Source organism: Drosophila elegans, unplaced genomic scaffold, assembly GCF_018152505.1.
Source record: "Drosophila elegans isolate 14027-0461.03 unplaced genomic scaffold, ASM1815250v1 contig_476, whole genome shotgun sequence".
NCBI classification, from domain to species: domain Eukaryota; kingdom Metazoa; phylum Arthropoda; class Insecta; order Diptera; family Drosophilidae; genus Drosophila; species Drosophila elegans.
Genome location: NW_024545863.1, coordinates 19,007,084 through 19,026,923, shown reverse-complemented (window position 1 = coordinate 19,026,923; position 19,840 = coordinate 19,007,084). Strand labels below are relative to the sequence as shown.

General features: G+C 41.5%; 1 protein-coding gene across 4 annotated transcripts in view; it reads left to right on the top strand.

Annotated features, from left to right (window-relative positions):
• The window catches only part of LOC108139210 (protein split ends), a 36,946-nt gene that overhangs the window by 14,173 nt on the left and 2,933 nt on the right, over nucleotides 1-19,840 (top strand). For all 4 annotated transcript variants that reach the window (XM_017261858.2, XM_017261857.2, XM_017261859.2 and 1 more), the window contains 2 exons: nucleotides 15,427-19,564; nucleotides 19,633-19,698. In XM_017261858.2, the coding sequence (XP_017117347.1) occupies nucleotides 15,427-19,564; nucleotides 19,633-19,698 (4,204 nt within the window). The remainder of the gene's footprint in view (nucleotides 1-15,426; nucleotides 19,565-19,632; nucleotides 19,699-19,840) is intronic.

Below are 19,840 nucleotides of genomic sequence, written 5' to 3'. Positions count from 1 at the left end.
CACTGAATATCTGTCCCATTTACTTGAGTGTTGAAGGTTAATTTGAACATTTTTTTGGAAGTAGATTGAAGATTTACACAAATCATTAACACGATTGTGCCACCGCCATTTAAATCAGTTAAAAGAGTGTTTATGAGATTTACAACTCAATCAATTTGTTGCTAGGGCATTCGGAGTTCGGCGGCACACCTTCTCGATATCTGTTTAACCGATTTGTGTTGCCCACAACTTATAAATGTTTTTTTTTTTTTGTTTGTTTACCGTCTTTGTTGTTGGCTGGTTTTTAGCCGGTTTACAAGCTACACGTTTACTTTGTTCGGAGTGTGTACGTAACTTTGAAATTTTTCGTTTGCCGAAGTCTGGCGGATTTTTGCATTTGCAGCGCTCCATTTGACTTTTACTTTTCATTTGCCACCGTAAAGAGCTCAATGTAGTTGTTGCTGTTTTGTTTGTTTTTAACCGCCTTTCGTTCATACTACAACTTCTCACATTTCCGCTTTTATATCTGGATTTGCTCCGCTTGTTTATGCTTAGATTTGAGTGGGAAAGAAATGGAAAAAGTGAATTATTATCAGGGCGGCTGTTCATTTTTTTTTTTGTTATTCGCCTCATGAAAGATTGGCCTATGGGTGTGGAGTCTACTACTTTTGCTGAGAGAATGTAATTACTCTCGATTAATGAAGCCCCGCTGATCTCACCAATCTCTGCGAAAGAGAAATTGGGCCAACTTTATTGTGAATCTCTCCAGCCAAGCGGCCTAATCTAGTGTACTACATCGCAGCGAACCGTTAACTTCACCATAATCTTAATTAATTTGTTATGGCCAGGCGTATAAAATTCAGACGCAAGCCTCCCCCGTTTCGAATGACCTCACCTAACAGCTAACAGCTGGAGGTAGAAGCCGAAATCGGCGGACCAAGATAAAGCCGGCTAATTACATAACATGCAGTTAACACCATACACTGATTAATCGCAATTAGAAACCTTTGGTTTTTCGTCTATTTTTATGGCAATTTCATTGGCCAATAATTACGCGTGCTTGCCTGTCTTTTTCCTTAGACTTGCATTTCTTCGCAAAATTATATATCTCTGAAAATACGCTTTCGTCCAATTTTCGAAATATGTGGATTTCTTTTATTAAATGTTTTGCAAACTATATAAATGGGTTATTTTTTTTATTGTACAATCACATGAAGATTGTATAACATATTTGTATTGCAAAATCTGTTAATTTTTTGTACATATATATTTATTATCACACTTTAAAGTGCACGACAAATTATAAGCAAACATTTTAAAAAGCTGTATTATTACCATACCATTTTTCTGTTGATGTTTAATACGTTTTATTATACTTGATTAAGAACTGTAACGGTTTTCGAATAAGACATTTTATTTCTCAAAATTGCTGCTTTGTGAAAATTGTTTGCAATTATTTGCCGGCAACGTGACTTCTAATTACTGAAAAATATATGCCGAGGAGATCCAATTTCCGTCGCTCTCATTATACAAATAAACGCTTATTCTGTAGATTTTTGCATAATATCTTGCGCGCCTCGTTGTCTCCGCGGACAGAAATTTTTAAGCCGCATTTATGAGTGATGGCGTCGGAGTGTGATAACAAAAAGCGAGTGCGAGTTGTGAATTGCGAGTTGCGAATTGAATTTATTTTTCGGTGGCCTTTATTATTGTTTGGTAATCTGATTTAAGTTCCGTGCCAGAAAATGTAAGCCGCATTTGGTACAAACCACCGACTGTGTTCGTGTGTCTTGTCTGGTTTTTCTGGTCCCAGTCTCTCCTGCATGACGCCCATTTGAAGGCCCACAAAGAAGTGCAATTGTGCGTTTTGGGGCTTCACTGAAGCGGAAGCGTTGTGTGTTTAAATGCGGTTACTCCGCATGCGAATCCGCATTCGCATTTTCTGCACACCATACCACACCACACCACACCACCCCCGCTTGGGATTGGACTGGATTGGATGGGCGGCAGATTCGGAATAAGTGTTATAGAGGGGTTTCTCCATTCAAGTGCTTCTCATGGTTCAACAGTTTCCACTTCACATCCATTTGGAGTACGTTTTTTCGGCGGTAATCTCTTCTATGCCAACATGTCAATTGCTAATCAGTATGTGGGTAAGAAGTGGAAAATCAATGGTGACAGCCACAAAAGTGGTGGAATAAATGTTTACTTAAATGGAGTGCCTGCTATTAATTTGGTGGTGGAGTCCCTCATTCATTTTGTTACTTATTAAAATTCAATCAGTGTCATTAGTTAGTCACTCTAAGGGCAATTAATTTCGCTTCAACACATTCCCAAGTGGACTTTCATTGGCCAAATAAATACAATTTAATTTTTGAAATCAAGACAGACCCAAAATTAGCAAGGTACAAATCAGCCTAATTCAATATGTCATTTAGATCTGATAACATTTATAATACTTTGCGTTGACTAAAGAAGAAATGTAAACATAATTTCTTGCCAGGCGAACCTAAGCACCATAGCTCCTTGAACGCCTTTAGATAAAGATCAACTTAGGAAAATAAATTTACACTGAGCTGCGGACTATGACGAGCTAGATTAGATCGCTGTCATGGAAGTGATAAGAAAATTGCACAATATAACAATTATCGTGACTAAAAGACTAACTGAAACTGCAGTGAAAGGAGCTATTTTTTAGGACAGGCTTGGCTGACTTTGTGATTTAATAAACAAAGAAAAAGACATAGTTCCGCTTTGGTAAGCCGCGCGTTAAATACAGTTTCTGGTGGACAGCTTTATGACTTTATTAGCGCTCGATCTGAGACTTCCTGCTCAAAGTGCTAGCCATAAAACTGAACGGCGAGCAGCTGTTTCAATTGGCAGCCTCTTTGGTTGGGCTCTTTTCAGCGCTTTCGGGGCGGGCCAAAAGAGTGAACCGATGGAAATCTGTGTTTGCATACAAGTTTTTATGACTTTCACGCGGCACAAACTTCACAGTAACAACAGTGAGTTTTTTTCACAACGATTGTTAAGGAGAAAAGGCAGATTGCATGGAGAAAGTACTGTTGCCGAAGAGAGCATAACTTCAATGCTAATGATTTTTATAAAAACAAAAGAAGTTTTCCTTACTCTTTCTCATCGCTTCTTTACCCCAAAAAATTCGGCCCGGTGCGAGTCCAACTATAGTAAGTCTGTAGTTTATTGAACTCACAACTGGTCAAACCGCATGAAAGCTAAGTCCACACGATCAGTTGCGCCGGTCTGTTAACGGTCAAAACTTGTGAATCAATGAAGACGATCACGACGAAGACGACGACGACGACAACGATGATGATGATAATGATGTTGATGAAGAACCGAACCCACTTGGACAAGTTCCAGCAGCAATCAGCCGAACGTACATATTTATACACATTTCCATAATGCTAATGACGTTACCGTCGTCGTGGATTCCGCGGCGTCATCGTTTCGTTTAATTCCACTTCATACAATGTGGTTGTCCACAAACACACCCGTCTTGGAAACAAAACTCGTGCTAAGGTCATTGGCGATTCACTCATAAAATTCCGAGTTTTGTATTTAAAAAAAGAAAATAACCCCAAGGAGCCGAACCTCCAAGAAAGACTGCTTTTCTGTGTAAAAAGAAGAATGAGATCGTGTATCTGACTTGATGGCTTTATTCTCTCGATTCTCTTGCTTCTCTGTTGCTGCTGTTTGCCTTTCAATCCCAACTGCTACATATCATACATATATGTATGTATGTCTATATCCCTCGGTTTATTTATACACGAAACTCAAATTCAGAGTCCGGACACTTTCACTCTGCTCTCCGCACGAGCATCTTTTCGATTGTATCTTTTCAAAATCAGAGCAACACGCTAATTCCAAATTAAACTGAAATGTTTCGAAGCGTTTTCCTTTCCCAAAATATCCGTAAAAACGCGAGGAACAATGTAGATTTATGTGGGGACCGTCATGGCTGTAAAATGTTTGGTCATTTGTGTGGGCGCACCCCTCGAATAATTGTTTATTTGTGATTCTTTTCGTTCCTTGGCCTTCTGCTTCGAGATACTATATATATGATACAGCCGATCGTTTCAAAATTCTGAAATACCTAATGGTTAAAAATAAAAATTCATTCCGAACCACAAAAACAAACCAAGGAAATCGAAAAGGCTGCCTTGGATGTGGGCCATGTGGGCAAGTGTTTACTCATCATTTTAGCGCATTTTTTGCACAGCATCCCATGTGCTGGGGCTAAGACAAATGGTATAGGTGTAAAATGGTCTTTGTCGCATTTGGTTTATGTCAATGTTGGTCTTTAGCACGTTTCAACCGATTTTCACACTTGGCTAATTAGGAGTAGGTGAAAATTCTCTGAAAAGCAAACATAAATCAGCCAAAACAATCAGTTCGAATGCTTTTTAATGTACTTAACAACTAAATTGTTAGTTTTTAATAGTGTGAAATGTGACATGGTTGCCCAGTGCTGCATTGGCATATTGGTTGAAAAACGTAAAAGTGATTTTTTTTTTTAGCAGACTGTTGATAATTAAAACAAAAAAAAATGTGCTAAGTCGTTTTAACTCGCTTAATTAAATAGGATTAAAAATGGCCAAGCCAGCCACCCATTCAGCCAATTGTATACAGTTTCCTTTTCGGTGAAAGTCATAGAAATAACTTTCTGTATACAAATTATACCACGCATTTGCCCACACTGTTAAATTTAAATATCCCTTTGACATTTTAATGATATTATACCACACCACGACTAACTTGGCTAACTTGGAGTGACAAACTCTCCATCTCCCTTTCTTATTCAAATATTTGTGCACCATTATCGCATTTCTGCCTGGAATGGTCGAAACAAAAACTTTGCCACAATCAGATTTAATGGTTTTTGGCGCTTGGAAGGAATTTGAAATTAAATTACGGACTTACTCAGTTGGGTTGCGCTATACGTTATGCGTTATACGTTACACGTTATACGTTATTCGTATTATAACATTCTCGCCAGCACTCTTACGCTCGAATTAACTTAATTTTCTTCAGTTTAGGGTAGTTTAGTGCTCTCTCGCCATCTGAGCCTGAGCCTTTGCTTCTATAAGCCGAAACATGTTGCAAATCCCTGCTGTCATATGGGGAAGTCCATTGCGAAAATGCTAAGCTCCTAGAAAGCGACACAAATTGCAGGTGGCAGGCCGCAAGAGTGGGCGGATAATGTGTGCATCCCATTTATCCAGCTACTTTGCAATTTCCCTGGATGGCTTTTTGAGAAAATCCAACTTAATGAGAACGCGTTTTTTTTTTCTGTTTTAACAGTTTTTTCTGTCTGCTTGTTTATTTGTTTAATAAAACTGGGCGCCTGGCCAAATTCAAAATTAAATTAGAGAACTGCGCAGAGTGGCCACAAAGTAGAGAGTCCGCCAATTAATCATCAAGCAAAACAAAAACGTTTATTAATAAAAATAAACAATCAAAAGTGATATACGTGTCTAGAGGGCCATAATTAAGATGAGATTGATATAAGCAACGAGGAAAAAAAATACACAAATATTTGCTCAATTCCAACAGAATAAAAACCGAAAGTTAGTTGAATGTGTCAAAAGATAAAAGGAATATATATATTTTTGTTGATCTGAACTTAACTATATATGTCTTTTATAGTTTATTTTATTTGGAGCATCATCTATTTGGTTTTATTAACTCACATATTTCAATTAAACTATCTATCTTATTTGCATATGATGCTATTATGTCTTTAAGCCGGTTTTTTCACTTAGGTGAATGGTTTCTGAAGGTTATTGAAGCGAAAAATGCATTTGCTAATTTATTTTAGATGTGGTTGTTTCTGCAGACATATTTGTTTTAATTTATAGTTTAATTTAGCATTATTTTTCTTGGCTTTTGGTTCGCTGCTTTTGCTTATTTAATATTCTGAAAAGAAGTTAGTTTCCTTAACTGTGGTCAGTGATAAACTGCGATGATTTGACACCACTTTCAAGGAATTTAAATGCTTTTGGTCACCCCACTCGTATGCAAATTTTTTCATTTTTTTTTCTCACTCAAAAGCAGACGCTCTCAAATAATGCGAGCAATTCCAGCAATCTAGTAGCTGACCACTCAAGTGTATTATAAAAGCTTATAAAATGCCAGAGGCAAAAAAATATATTTAAGTGGAAAGGGGTGAGAATGGGAGAATGGTTGGTTGGTCGGTCGGTCGGTCACATAAACACATAAAACCGCTATGATGTGTGACAAAGCCCAAACGACTGTTTTTTTTTTTCGCTTGGTCCATGTTGCTGCCCGGGTTAATCAACTACGCAAATACGGCCAGAACAAGCAGCTGGTCGCAATAACAACACCGGTCCCGGCCGGCGTGGAGTGGCGTTAACATCCGCATCACAATTATCAGCCGAAGGCAACACGGGGGAGTAATCAACCCTCGAGCAAAAGTCAGCAACACTTAACGCCTTTTGATTGTTTAATTTCTCAAATTGTTTTATGGATTTATCCCCCTGGCTGGCCGTCTGTCCCGGACACACGCCAATGAAAAATTAATGCCGAGGGTGGCCAAAAGGACTCGACTCGCACCGGCCAGGAGGACAACATCAAAAGCGGCGGGCTTCATTTTTCACCGCTTTTGACACTTTGCAGCCACCGAAACAAGTACGTCGGCGGCAGCCAGAAGCAATCAGCCAACCAAAGAGCAGCAACTCAAACCGACGGCTCACACAAATGGGGATCCGGGGGGAGATCTACGGGGATGCTAATCCCCCACTGACATACCACCGAATCCGGCGGACCAACGGACCACCAGCAGCAGCAACAGCAGCAGCAACAGCCGCAGCAACAGCAGCAACAGCAGCATCAGCAGCAGATTCACCAGCTGCCGCCCTCCTGTGCGCATATTCCAATCAAATTAGTTAGAAAGGTTTGCGCCAACGGCCAAAAAGCGGAGCTTCCTCTCTCAGTATCTGTTCATGTCCCGGTCAAAGCGAATCCCGGCTAGCAACGTTCGCATGCACGCACTCGATTCGGACAAAAAAAACCCAAAAACCAGATGAATCTTCGACCCAAAAAACGTTGAATCTACGCATCCGAAGTGAATAAGAACGAGGAAAGACGGAAAGTTATAAATAAAACACCGACGAGATCTACAAGTCTGGGGCTCGTAATTAGAATGTGTCGCAAAACAGAGAAACATGAAATATTTAGGAAATCAAATGCGAGGAACGCAACGAATTTCTAGTGTGAATAAGTAAATGAAATGCACTGCAAAAATCTCAATAAATCATTATAAAAACGGGCCACAAAAATGAAAGTGTAATGACATACATCTATATAAATTAAAACGCTGCATTGAGCTATGAAAATTGATTTGAAAAGTTTAAACATTAAAATAAACTGTTAGCAGTTGAACTAATTCCCGAAATTTTGTTTTCTTGAAAACGAATAAAATCTACTCAATTAAAAAGTCTATTAAAAGCAAATATTTCGCTTTATGCGACTTATTTTTACATTTTCAAACAGCAGTAAAAACTTTGAATAGCTTAAGAAATTTTGTTTTATGAGTGCAAATAACTGCTATAAAACTCAAGTCTGCATTCGAAATCCAGCAGTCAAGTTCAAATAAAGTTATAAAATATGCAAAACGAGCGCAAGCAAAACGCTGACATGTGAGGGACAGGCAAAGAAAAAAAATTAAACAAGTAAACAATCAAAGAAATCTTGTTCAACTGCCACATATTTGGAGAAGCGTAAAGGGTAAAGAGTAAACAAATAATACGAAAATAAGTAAAGATATCAGATATGCAACTCAAACCTCGAACAATAACGACATTTTGAAAAGAAGAAACATATTCCATAACTGGTGATTACAAAGAAGTAAGTAAGTAAATATTGTATGGGATGGATCACAGTTTCCGTTCGCTTCTCGATTCTCTTCCATTTGAGACAAGCGAAATAACTGGGGAAAATGAAAATGAAAACGAAAACAGACTGAACTTTGGCTGTGAAACAAAGACAAGAAACAAGATGGGGTCTCATATGAATTGCTGATCTCTTGAGGAAGTGTCGCAACTTAGCCTCTGCGAAATTAGATAAGCCCCTCGGGTTGTCTTACTGAGGGCAAAGGGGCGATGTTTAAATATAGCTACGGATAAACCCTGTGGAACTCTTTGATAATAGTCGTCCGAAAGTTTTATTTCCCTACGCGTCTAATTTACTTTCTAATTAAAACCTTTTTCGGGGACAAGACAATTTAGACCTGAAGAAATCGCTATGTAAAGAATTCGCCCGCATAATGATAATTTTCCACTGCTATCTTTTTTTTACCCAAAGGAACTTTTTTTCATTGTTTGCTGTTTTTCGAGAATCTGTTCTCAGAATACTACGTTGTTGACTGCTTGAAAAAGACTGCTTTTTATCCAGTTTTGTAGAACCAGATCTAGTGTGGGTAATTAAGATATGGCACATTGTTGTCTGAGCTAAACGAATTTCATCTATAAATGCGTTTTGATTTAGTTCATGGCCGTTTTTATACATGCATGGTGAATGCGTATTGTAACTATTCAACAAATTTAATGGAAACACAGCTGTAGTCGGAATGTTTTGCCCCCCCGCACTGTTCAATTTCCACTTTTAAAATAGATCACTTGTGTTTCCAATGTTTCGATTTTTTGTTTTGTTTTTTTTTTCTTTTTTCTTTATTTTTTTTTTTTTTTTTTTGTTTTTGGGGGCCTCACTTAATCGATATGTGCCGGTCAGTCTGCGTCTGTTTCCAGTGTGTTCGAACGTCCGCCATCCGTTGCCCGCCGCCCATGTAGGAATCCCGTTGGTGGCCTGGTATATATCGGGTTTCCCCCCACTTTTGCGGCTTTTGTTGCTCCGCCTATTAGCACATACACAACACACTGGATGGCAGATTTATACACCGAGTGTGTAAAAGAGATAATTTCGCACTCGGCATCCTTTTTTTTGTTTAGTTGTTGTGTGTGTGTGTGTGTGTGCAGCTTGTTTCGCTGTTTAATTTTTCTGCACATTGTCCGCTGCAATTAAGCCAAATGGTGAATAGCCAACTCGAGTTCCACAAGTGGGCTGATTTAAGTGCGAAGTGGTAGCGGTAGTGGCAGCGGCAGTGGCAGCGGCAGCACTTCCCATTCCTCTGCAGAATCCCGGGAATCCCCAGTGTCCGGGTTGGCTGGCAAAGAGCTAACCATTTACAACGCCCCCTCGTTTTTCTCTCCCATTCTCTTCCTCGTTGGGGGGCTTGTCTAATTTTGTTGTTTCCGCCGCCATGGGGCGTATGATTTATTAAGTATCCGTCCTGGCTGACTTGTGGTCTCTTTCGCACTCTTTCACACTCAGGAAAAACAATCAGTTTTGCCTTCCAAACAACAGAAAACTCAATCTTGCTGCATTACCAAACATATCTAATTATTTCTTTTCTTTCATAAAGATTGAGAGGAGGCCATTAAAAAAGTGTAAAAACTAAATGGCAAACACTTTTAGTATAGCAGAATGTCAAAATCAGATACGACTTCATCATGCGACTTACACACAAATGGCAGCCCCGAATTAAAAGAGATTTGTGTGTCAACCCCCGCATATGAGAATCAGTTTCCTTAAGTAACATGTAAGGATATACGGCAAATGGCAAATAATTGCAAAGAAAACAAACTTTCCAAGGGGTGGCGTTTCACAATTTGTCGTGGCGATGAACGAACTGGCATGTGCCATAGGAGACATTAGGCTTTTATTTAATTTGAACGATTGCCCCAACTAACCGTTGCGAAATTGGGCTTAACGAAGAAAATAAATTGAAGCCGGGTTAGGAAATTGAACCCGGACCTCGTTAGCTAGCTAGCTATCCAATGTTTATATTACAGGCCATTTAACTTGAGGCTATCAATTTACAAAATGATTGCTCCTAGATTGACAATCAACTTCCTCATTTTTAATGCATTTTGCTGCTTCTTTTATATACCATACATTCTATTTTCTATATTCGATTTATTCGATTTCAGAGGCGTTTTTCTTTAAATTACGACAAATTATTGTTCTTAGTGCATGCGCGCTTTGATTACAATCGCTGGTTGTTTACTGTCAGCTGCTGTGGCTTTTTATGGCTACATTAGAGTCGGAAGCTTTTCTAGATGAAGCGCCACCCCCCATCACCCCACTTCCTGTCATCCGTGTAGAACAGGATTTACATCACACCCCGAACCGGGGCTCATCTCTTAATTAGTTTAAACATTGAGTGGCTGGTTTCTTGGGTGGAGACTTGCCATGTTGACTTTTGGATTTGGATTTTAATTTGCAACACTTTTGCGAGGGTGGTTCTTGTACCCGAGCAAGAATTATCATCATCAAAAATGTAAATTTATGTTTGCACCGAAGCGATTTATTATCTCTCTCTCTCTCTCACTCAATTTTCCCTGCCGCTCGCAACGGCCATATTTATGACCCCCAGCCAGCTTTCTTGCAACAGTTTACGGTTATTAAATTTCTTGTCTCTGCTCTCCACCAGGAGGCCACTGGCCGCCATCCTCCATCCGCCATCCTCCATTCGCCATCCGCTATACGCTATACGCTAGCGTCATCAATTCAGTGCAGCAATCTGGCCGTTGCAATCGTATCGGGTTGCCAGTAAATTGCTGTTTCGATTGTTGCGATTTCGTTACACTATCTGTTGATATTTTATCTCTTTGTAAAAATTGTTAATGACTCGGAAAATTTCATTGTTGATTATGAAAATATCGGTATCAAAATATCACTATCCAATGAAATGCATACCCAGTAAGCCAAGGAATAAAAATATGCTTTTAACTTGTAAGTGAGTTGACTTGAATTCTTTCAGTTTATTAAAAAAAAATAATTGTTTTCTCATTTAAAAGATCGCTTTGACGGTTTTTAAAGTAACAATAAATACCAACTCTCAATGCAATAAAGTCAATGTGCAATTTGAATTTCCAGTATATTGCTGTTTCGAGATTTTATCTCTTTTTGTACAAATTTTTAATGACTGGCAAAATCTCATTGTTGATTATGAAAATATCGGAATCCAAATATCACTATCTAAAGAAATCTATACACATACCTTAAAATCAACTTGGTTATGATCGCTTTTTACGGGTTTTAAAAAAACATTAAATGCCCCCCTTAATGCAATTAAATCATTAATGCAATTTGCATTGCCAGTTAATTGCTGTATCGATTATTGCGATTCTGTTACACTATCTGTTGATATTATATCTCTTTTTAAAAGGTGTTAATGACTCGAAAACCTTATTATCGAGTATGAAAATATCAATATCAAAATATCACTATACAATGATATGTATATATGTATAGGTTGCTATGAATCAAAAGATCGCTTTGGCGGTTTTTAAAATAACAATAAATACCACCTCTTAACGCTTGCAGCTAGCAATAAAATCAATGTGCAATTTGCGTTTTTAAAACTGATTCCCATGTACAATAAACCTGTTTCATTAATTGGAAGTTCAAATCAAATACCGGAATCAGATTATGCAAAATAAACGGTAAATACAATTTGTTTTAAATTATATTATTGTTTACCACAAATGGTAAAATATATTGTTTTTTATTGTAAAGTTAAGCGATGATTCTGATCAACTTACAAAATAAAAAACTGCCTTGTGCTTTTTGGCAACTACTTTCTATAAGTATTGCGACCAAGGTGAACTGCCACGTTCCTGAAATTGTTGTTTCGCCGGATATTAAACAAAATCAGGTTGTGAAAATTGTTGAAAGATTGGTTTTAAATTATTTTTGAATCTTTTAGTGGAAAGAGAAAGGTTGTGAAGGGTATTCGTTGCTTCGATTCAACAAGCCTTGTACTTTTCCATCTTGTTTGTCCGATTGTTGTTTTAATTTTTATATCTCTTGGCATTTGGTTTTTCTTACCAATAATAATCGCTTGCACATTGAGTGCAAATTAACTCAATTTCCCTGGCGTGTTTGATGGTTTCTTTTGTTTAACCTTCCTTCAACACCATTTCTCCAGCTTGGAGAAACTAGGAAGAGAAAGGGCAGCAGAGGCAATGCCAACGATTGTCTGTGCCAAGACTCGAGTGAGAGGGAAACGAATAAAACGTACAACAAATACCACCACCACTACCATCACCATCACCAGGCCAAGACAAATCGGACCTCGGGGCACCGGATTGCAATGGATTCGAATCGAATCATTACTGCTCCGCTCTGGCTGGAACGACGCTTATCTTGAACCTAATCTTTCAATTGTGTGGCTTTTCTGGGTTATTTGTCCACTTTGGATTACTGCAGTTTCGCAAGACAAATAAGAATAGTTCGTTATGTCATTGGTGGAACTTTGCGAGTATAACATATGTTTGCATTTATGTCTCCCTTTGATACTTGTTTCAAACTAATGAAAAGCCACAAAAGCACTTACACTTTGTTTGACTATAGAAAACACTTTGTTTGTGTCGCCTATAAAAAGCGATTATGCCAGCGACAATAATTAGCTGTCAATCAATGCTGACAATGCATATAAAGAGGCCTTTCAAAACTTATATGAACATGTGTCTTAAAAATCTTTTACAAATTTCGAAATATTTTGCCGTGTGCATTAACCGTTATTTGTGTTTTATTTTCTCTTCTTTTTTTTTCATACCAGCCATCATATAAATCACTGAAAATATTTTTTAAATTTTGATGCTACTTTTGATTATTATTTATTGAGTTCCACCCATTTAATTTGCATTTTGTACTTGTGATAGTCGCAAAACAGCGTGCTGCTTTCTCTTTCCGTTGTATTTGGTCTAAGAGGAGATGTACAAACATTTAAATAATAATATTATATTTTTATTATACATGTCATTCCCACTTTATAGCGTATAAACAGTAAACAGTCAACTGCGAAAAAAACTGCCGACGGCATTTTGCACATTTTTTCTCAAGCTGGGGACAATATGGCTTATTATCTGCGTGAAATACTGATCATTAAAATGTTTTACGAATAACAATCAATTATACGAATTATACGATTAAAATCTTTGGAATCTAACATGTAGTTCGATGACCACTCATGGCTTTGCTATATATAAATACTTATTTTTTGTCGACCATTTTGAATTTTTTTTTATTAAACTCTTGGATGACACGGACAAATCTTATTTTTACCGCCCGCTTGATTGGCTATAACCAACTTTATTGCAAGGCTTGTGTACTCATCTTATTACCAAATCGTTAGCATCTGGCAGTGTAAATGTGAATTCAGCTCCGTGTGTTTATTTATTTATTGGTTCGAACTCGAAGTCACCAAAAAGCTTTCCACTTCAATTGATATTTTTATTAGGCAACAACAATGCCCCATGTAAGCGATTATAATAATTTCAGTGTATTCAACACATTTGCCCCTATTTTATGCGTCGGTACACTCGGTCACACATGCACATTTATCTACATATATCCGCTTGATCCAGCCGGACGGCATTTACTTGGATTGTCATTTACACTTGATGGCGATGGTGGTCCGTTGCGCCGTCTGTTCTTCTTTTTGCTTCGATAGCCAGACTGCTGTTTTTTTTTTTTTTTTTTTTGCCGAGCTTTTCGCTTCCTTTTTTATTATTTGGTTTTTTCGGGTTTTCGACCAGTGTTCAGTGTTCAGTGTTCGCCCCATCATTCCATCCTCTCATCGCCTGGTTATGCATTGTCGGGCGGCATCTGCATTCGAAATCGTTCAAATTTCCTACCCGTACCGTTCCGTTCCGGACTCTTTTTCGCCGAGCTCTGCATAAATTGTGGCCGGTCGGTCTCTGGTACGGTTTTATGTCATTTTCGGAACTGTATTGCCATTGCCATTACCATAGCCTAAGCACATATCTCCAAAAACAAATCACATTGTCAGTTGTTTTTGGTGGTAACCAGCTCTTTTCCTTTTTTTTTTTTTTTTTTTTTTATACGCCTTTCGGTAGCGTATGTTCGAAATTGTATCAGCATTCTTTGCTCTGTTTTACCACTTTGTTCCTTTCACCTTAAGTAAACGTATTTTTTCCCCTTTTCTTTTCTTTTCTTTTCTTTTTTTTTTTTCGAAAAAAGATCTTGAACTTGATAATTGATTTTGTGCTACTCATGCACCTTAATTAATATTTGCTTTAAAGCAATCATACTGCAATTATTGCATTCAGTTCGTAGACATGTAGCGTGTGGATATAGTATTTCATCATTATGGGGGGAGGCCAGGCCGCATAAATGTGTAAAAATATCCACCGCGTTGGCGATTAGGAAATTTTAATTAACATGCTCTTTTCTACAACGATATTAGCCGTATGCCTGTTGGCACTATGATTTTTTGAGTCTGCCCGCCATGCGTCTTCAATGAAACCACTCAATTGGAAAACAAAAGCAAATTATTTGCTCCAAATCGCAGCAGAAACGAAAATGAAAACGAAGGTGCTTTTTTTTCTGTTTTTTTTGTTTTTTGGTGCTTGTGTGGCGTTGGAATTTTTGCCAGTCGAATGCCCAGATCCGAACCGATCCAATCCATTCCGACCCGATCCGATCCGCCTTCGCCTTCGCCACCTGTGCAGTTTGGGGACTTCGAGCTAACGGCCAGCTGCCCATAAATCATTAAGAGCTGGCTCTGGGCCTGGCTTGCCGTTCAAATCGAAAGATTTCTGACTTCGCCCATTCAACGTTCAATGTCAGTTAATTAATTAATTCATAATTTGGTCGCGAGCGAGCGAAAAAGTGAAAGAAAGAGGGAGGGTACGAGCAGGAAATTAGTTGGATAGATATTGAATGCCCTGGTTGAATTTGCCATTTTATCATATGAATCACATTTGGGCGTCGAGCTAAGTTTATGTATAGTCAAATATTAAACAGCATATTTGCATGCAACACTTGCTTGATATTGGCAAATAAATTTTGGAGAAGTTAATGTCACATAGCATTTAAAACTTGGGGGTCTTGATATAATGTATCTATAAATAGAAGGGGGTATCTTATGGTACATTTTATGACTTGAATTGAGAAATATGTTCAGCCTTAAAATTCGTTATTTATTATGTAAAAACTAATGCCTTGGTCTCAATTAAATTACTAATAGCATTGCATGCATTGCATTGTGCAATAAAAGCATTGGCTAATAAACACTTAAAATGGCTTATTTGGCTAAAAGTTAAGTTTTTTTAAAGGAATATTCAATAATTTGGGTTTGAACGAAAAACTTTCTTTGTATATATTAAGTTTAGAAACTACATTTGATGTATAAATATTTATATATAGAGATTGACTAGACTTTCAATAGTTCACCAAATGGCATACATTCGCTTGGGAATTTTTTGCCAGTGAAAGCAAAGGCTGCAAATCATGCACCCACAATGACAATTTAAATGCCAACAATGATTTATTTCACGAATCGAATATTTATTTTTTTCCTCTCTTTTTCGCTTTCAGATAAATCGCGACGATGGACTGCCGCAAGAAATCTGCCGGCAGTGCATGGCCCAGTTTTTGATGGTGGCCAAGTTCCGGCGGAAATGTGCACGGATGCAGCAGCGCCTGCAGGACTTTGCCCAGGAGATATCCGACCGTCAGACGGCCAGACAGGCCAGGCGTCAGCAAAAAGTGCACAAGGAGCGTCTGGATAGGAGGTCGGAGGCCATCCAGAAGTGTCCCGAGAATTTGCCAGCGTCCCAAACGGACCGAAAACGTCGCATGGTGTCAGAATCGGACAGCGAATCGGCAGCAGCAGCAGCAGTGGCAGTAAAACAGGTGCGCACGGAATCGAAGGACTTGCCGCCCCCCAGCTCGAGTCGCCTGCAACTCCGTCTGCGCAAGCTTCGCACCTTCTCCATCGGCTGCGAAATGGACCGTCCATCCGCCTCCATCGATGCCAGCAGCATGCCCTGGAAGACGAAGGCCGCCCGCAAGCAGCTGGCGGAGACGTGGTCATCTAGCTGCTCCCCGGACGACCTCTCATCGCCCAGTCGCGAGCGCTCCAGCACCAGCAGTAGTGAACACATGAGCGACCTGTCCGTTGGGCCATGTTGTGGCTTCGAGAGCGACAGCAATCCCTCCTCAACCGCCGCTAAGCCCAAGTCGCCAGTGTCGCTGAAGGCATCGCCAGTGAATGATTTGCTGCCGCGTAGGGGTCGCCGTCCCAGGAATTCACCTATTTACATGCCGGCCAAAAGACAGCGGCGATCGGTGGTCAAGAAAGAGAAGGATAAACCGAAGGTTGACGCTGAACCACTCACCGTAGAGAAAACAAAGTCTGATCATAGGGGCATCTTTCCGCCGGAACCAAAGGTCGAGAGCCGTGCTCCATCCTGCGATGAGGCAATCGACAGCACTTCAGATGTGCCAAAGGAAGCACCTTCGAATGTAGTACTTAACGAAAAGGAGAACGAAATCACTTCAAATGGTTTGACTGAAAGTTGCGATAGGGTCAACGCCATACAAGTGGAGTCAGATAACAAAAATACAGCCTCCAAAAGCCTGGAGAAAAATGTGTCCAATGAAGTCGTAGGAGAACAGCAAAATGCCAAAACAGAAGAGGCCAAAAATGGCATCAGCGATAATGGGGAAATAAATTCTATAAAGCAGCCCGAAAACTCAAAAACAACAAGTGAAAGCGAAGAAACAATTGCACAAGAAAATTCTTCACATGATATTTCTGCCGAAAAAGATAAACAATTAAATGAAAGTGATCCCCTGCAGTCAGAGGAACTTACTTCATCCACAGAACCCAGTGAGACGCCAGCCGAAGCTGTTGACCAGCCGGAAACTGTGGAGCCGCTGGAAACTGTGAAGCAACAGGAATCCGCTGGACAAACAGAAGCGACGGAGAAACAACTGAAATCGGTCGATGTTGAGCATTCGGAAAGTGTGGACCAAGCAGAGCAGCAGGAGATGATAGTGAGCATACCGCTGGAGGCGCTCAATGAGGATCTGCAGCGCCGCCTGTGCGTGGAGGAGGCGGTAAACCGCGACATTGCGACGCCCAAGGAGCTGCCCCTGCAGCCCGACGATGTGAACAACAATGCAAACGATGAAAATTTTTGCCAGAGTGCTACAGCAGATAGCTTCAATGCTGCTGTGGCACTCCGAACCAATGAAATTGAAGCCACACCAACGGAAGCAGAAGAAGAAGAGGCCTCAAGTGGGGCCGATTCCTCGCCAGACGAATCGGACATGGATGAGGTGCAGCCGGTGCGTTCGGGACCCACGCCCATGGACTTTATGGCCGAGTTTGCCAAGCACTGTGAGAACGGCATTGAGCAGCTTAAGGTCACCACACCGGCTCCATCGCCCCTGCCCTTTGACGATCTGGAGGCCAAGCAGAAGCTGGAGGTGGAGATGAACGACGTGGAGACCACTCTCAATGGCATTCTCAACGAGATGCAGGACCAGCACATGTATACCCCGAATTGTGCCCACATTGATGAGTTCCTTACTCCCGCCGACTATGCTCCGATGACTGAACAGGAATCCTCCGTCCCATCGCCGCCCAATCCCTTCGAGCAGAGTCCAGTGGCTGAGCCGGAGCCCAAGCCCTCGGCCACCGACGATCCCTTCGACAACAGCAACTTTAGCAACGAACTCATTGGCTTCCAGAACGATATTCCCTGCTTTGAGAATATTGAAGCCACTTCGGAACCGGGACAGACTTTGCATCTGGAGCTCACTCAGTTGCTGAGGGATCTACAGCCGGCGCAGGAGGCTCAGCCGCAGGAGCAGCAAAGCAGCCAGACCCAGGACCAAGTCGTCGTCCAGGCAGAGACCCAAGTGCAGGCACAAAATGAATCTGAAGACCCCTCTCCGCATGAGTCACGCATGCCGACTCCCATATCATCCCCTCAAGCGCAGATGGAATCCGAAATCGAGACGCAGATGCAACACGAAGCCCTAACAGTGCCGAATCCACCAAATCAGCCTCAAGTACAATCTCATGACCAATCTCAGATGCAATCTCAGATGCTAGACCAAATCCCACCGCAAATGCAGCCACAGATTCAAGGCCAAGTCCAAGAGCACCAAACCATACAGATTGTGCAACCGCAAGTGCATCCCCAACTGCAGCTTCAATCGCAGGTGGTTCCCCATGTCCAGCGGCAGGGCACAACCACCACAGTCACCTACGAGCAGATCTATCAGCAGCACATTGTCCAGCAGACGGTGCAGCAGTCCTCCAACAAGATGCAGGTCATCTCGTTGCCCTCGACTGGATCGGAAACGCGACAATGGCAGTCGTCCACACAGCAGTCGACGCAGCAGCAGCAACAGCTCCAGTGGTCGTCGGTGGGCGGTCTGGAGGCCATTAAAAGTGCGCCCGTTGAGAGTGTGGCACCCACTACCACCACGTACTACATCAGTGCCAGCGATCTGTATCCACAGCAGACCACTGAAACCTACACCATGCTCCAGCCGGCATCCAATGAAAGCTATATGCTTGAGCCGGTGAATCCGCAGCAACAGCAGCAGCATCAGCAACGCCAGCGACAGCTTCAGCTTCAGCATGCCCAGCAGGTTCAGCGTGCCCAGCAGCAACACCAGCAGGCGCAGCAGCAACCGATTATGATACTTATCCAGCAGCCAGAGATGCAGCCGGTGGCCTCGGCCAGCAATCCGCAGCAGGCACCGGTCCATGTCTACGGCGCTACTATCAGCAACAATTTGCACCATCAGAACAGCCAGCGTCAGCAGGTGCGACAGCAATACCAGCGGCATCAGTTCCAGCAGAGCCAGCCACAGCAGCAGCAGCAGCAACACCGCCTCGTTCAAAGCCATCCAGTATTGGGAATGCCGGGAGCCACGTCCATATCGACCAAAGTGACACCCATTCCCGCCACCACGCCCAAGGGTCGGGCGCTGACGCTCAAGTGCCGCTTCTGCCAGAACGGACCGCGCTTTTCCAGCAGCCTGGAGTACAGCCGGCACATCATCGATTTGCATCCGGCGGTGGCGCCGTTCAACTGCCCGCACTGCCCGATGGCGTTTGCCGGGAGGAGCAAGCGTTCGCAGCACATTCTCAGCCATCATGTGGTGCAGCAGTACCAGTGCGGCCAGTGCACGCAAGTGTTCCCCGCCCAAAAGGCACTGGACATGCACATTCAGCGCTTCCACATGACATTGCAAACGGTGGATACGGTGAAAGTGGAGGAGGTTCAGCTGCAGATAATGAACGAACGGAAGCAGCGGCCTAGGCAATATAAGCCACGGCTGCAATATCAGCAGCAGCAATTGCAACCACTGCTGCAGCAGCAGCAACAGCAGCAGCAAGAGCAACAGCAACAACAGCAGCAAGAGCAACAGCAACAACAGCAGCAACAGCAGCAGCAGCAGCAACAACAGCAGCAACAACAACAGCAGACACAACAGCAGCAACAACAACAGCAGCAGCAGCAACAACAGCAGCAGCCGCAGCAACAACAACCACAGCCCGTGCAGCAAATCCATCAACCGCAACAACAGCAACAGCAGCAACATGCGCTGCAAATGCAACAGCCACAACAACAGCCACAACAACAGCCACAACAACAACCACAACAACAGCAACCGTTAATGCAGCCCCAGTCACCGCATCCATCAAGTGAGTTTCTATTATTTCTTATACTTTCACCCAAACAATGTCTTATTAAACCATAATCTTATCTTTAGCAATGGAAATTCAAGCCAGCACAACAACACCACGAAAGATTCTCTGCTGTCCGGATTGCGAAGACTGTAAGTTAAATGGGATAATGAAAATAATGGAATAATCGCTTAGCCGCTCTCAAGTTTAATAGCCAGCCACTTAGTGGTTAAAAACCTGTGGATGGATGAAAAAAAAAAGAGCAGCCAAGCGTTTTACGCGCTCTAAATTGGT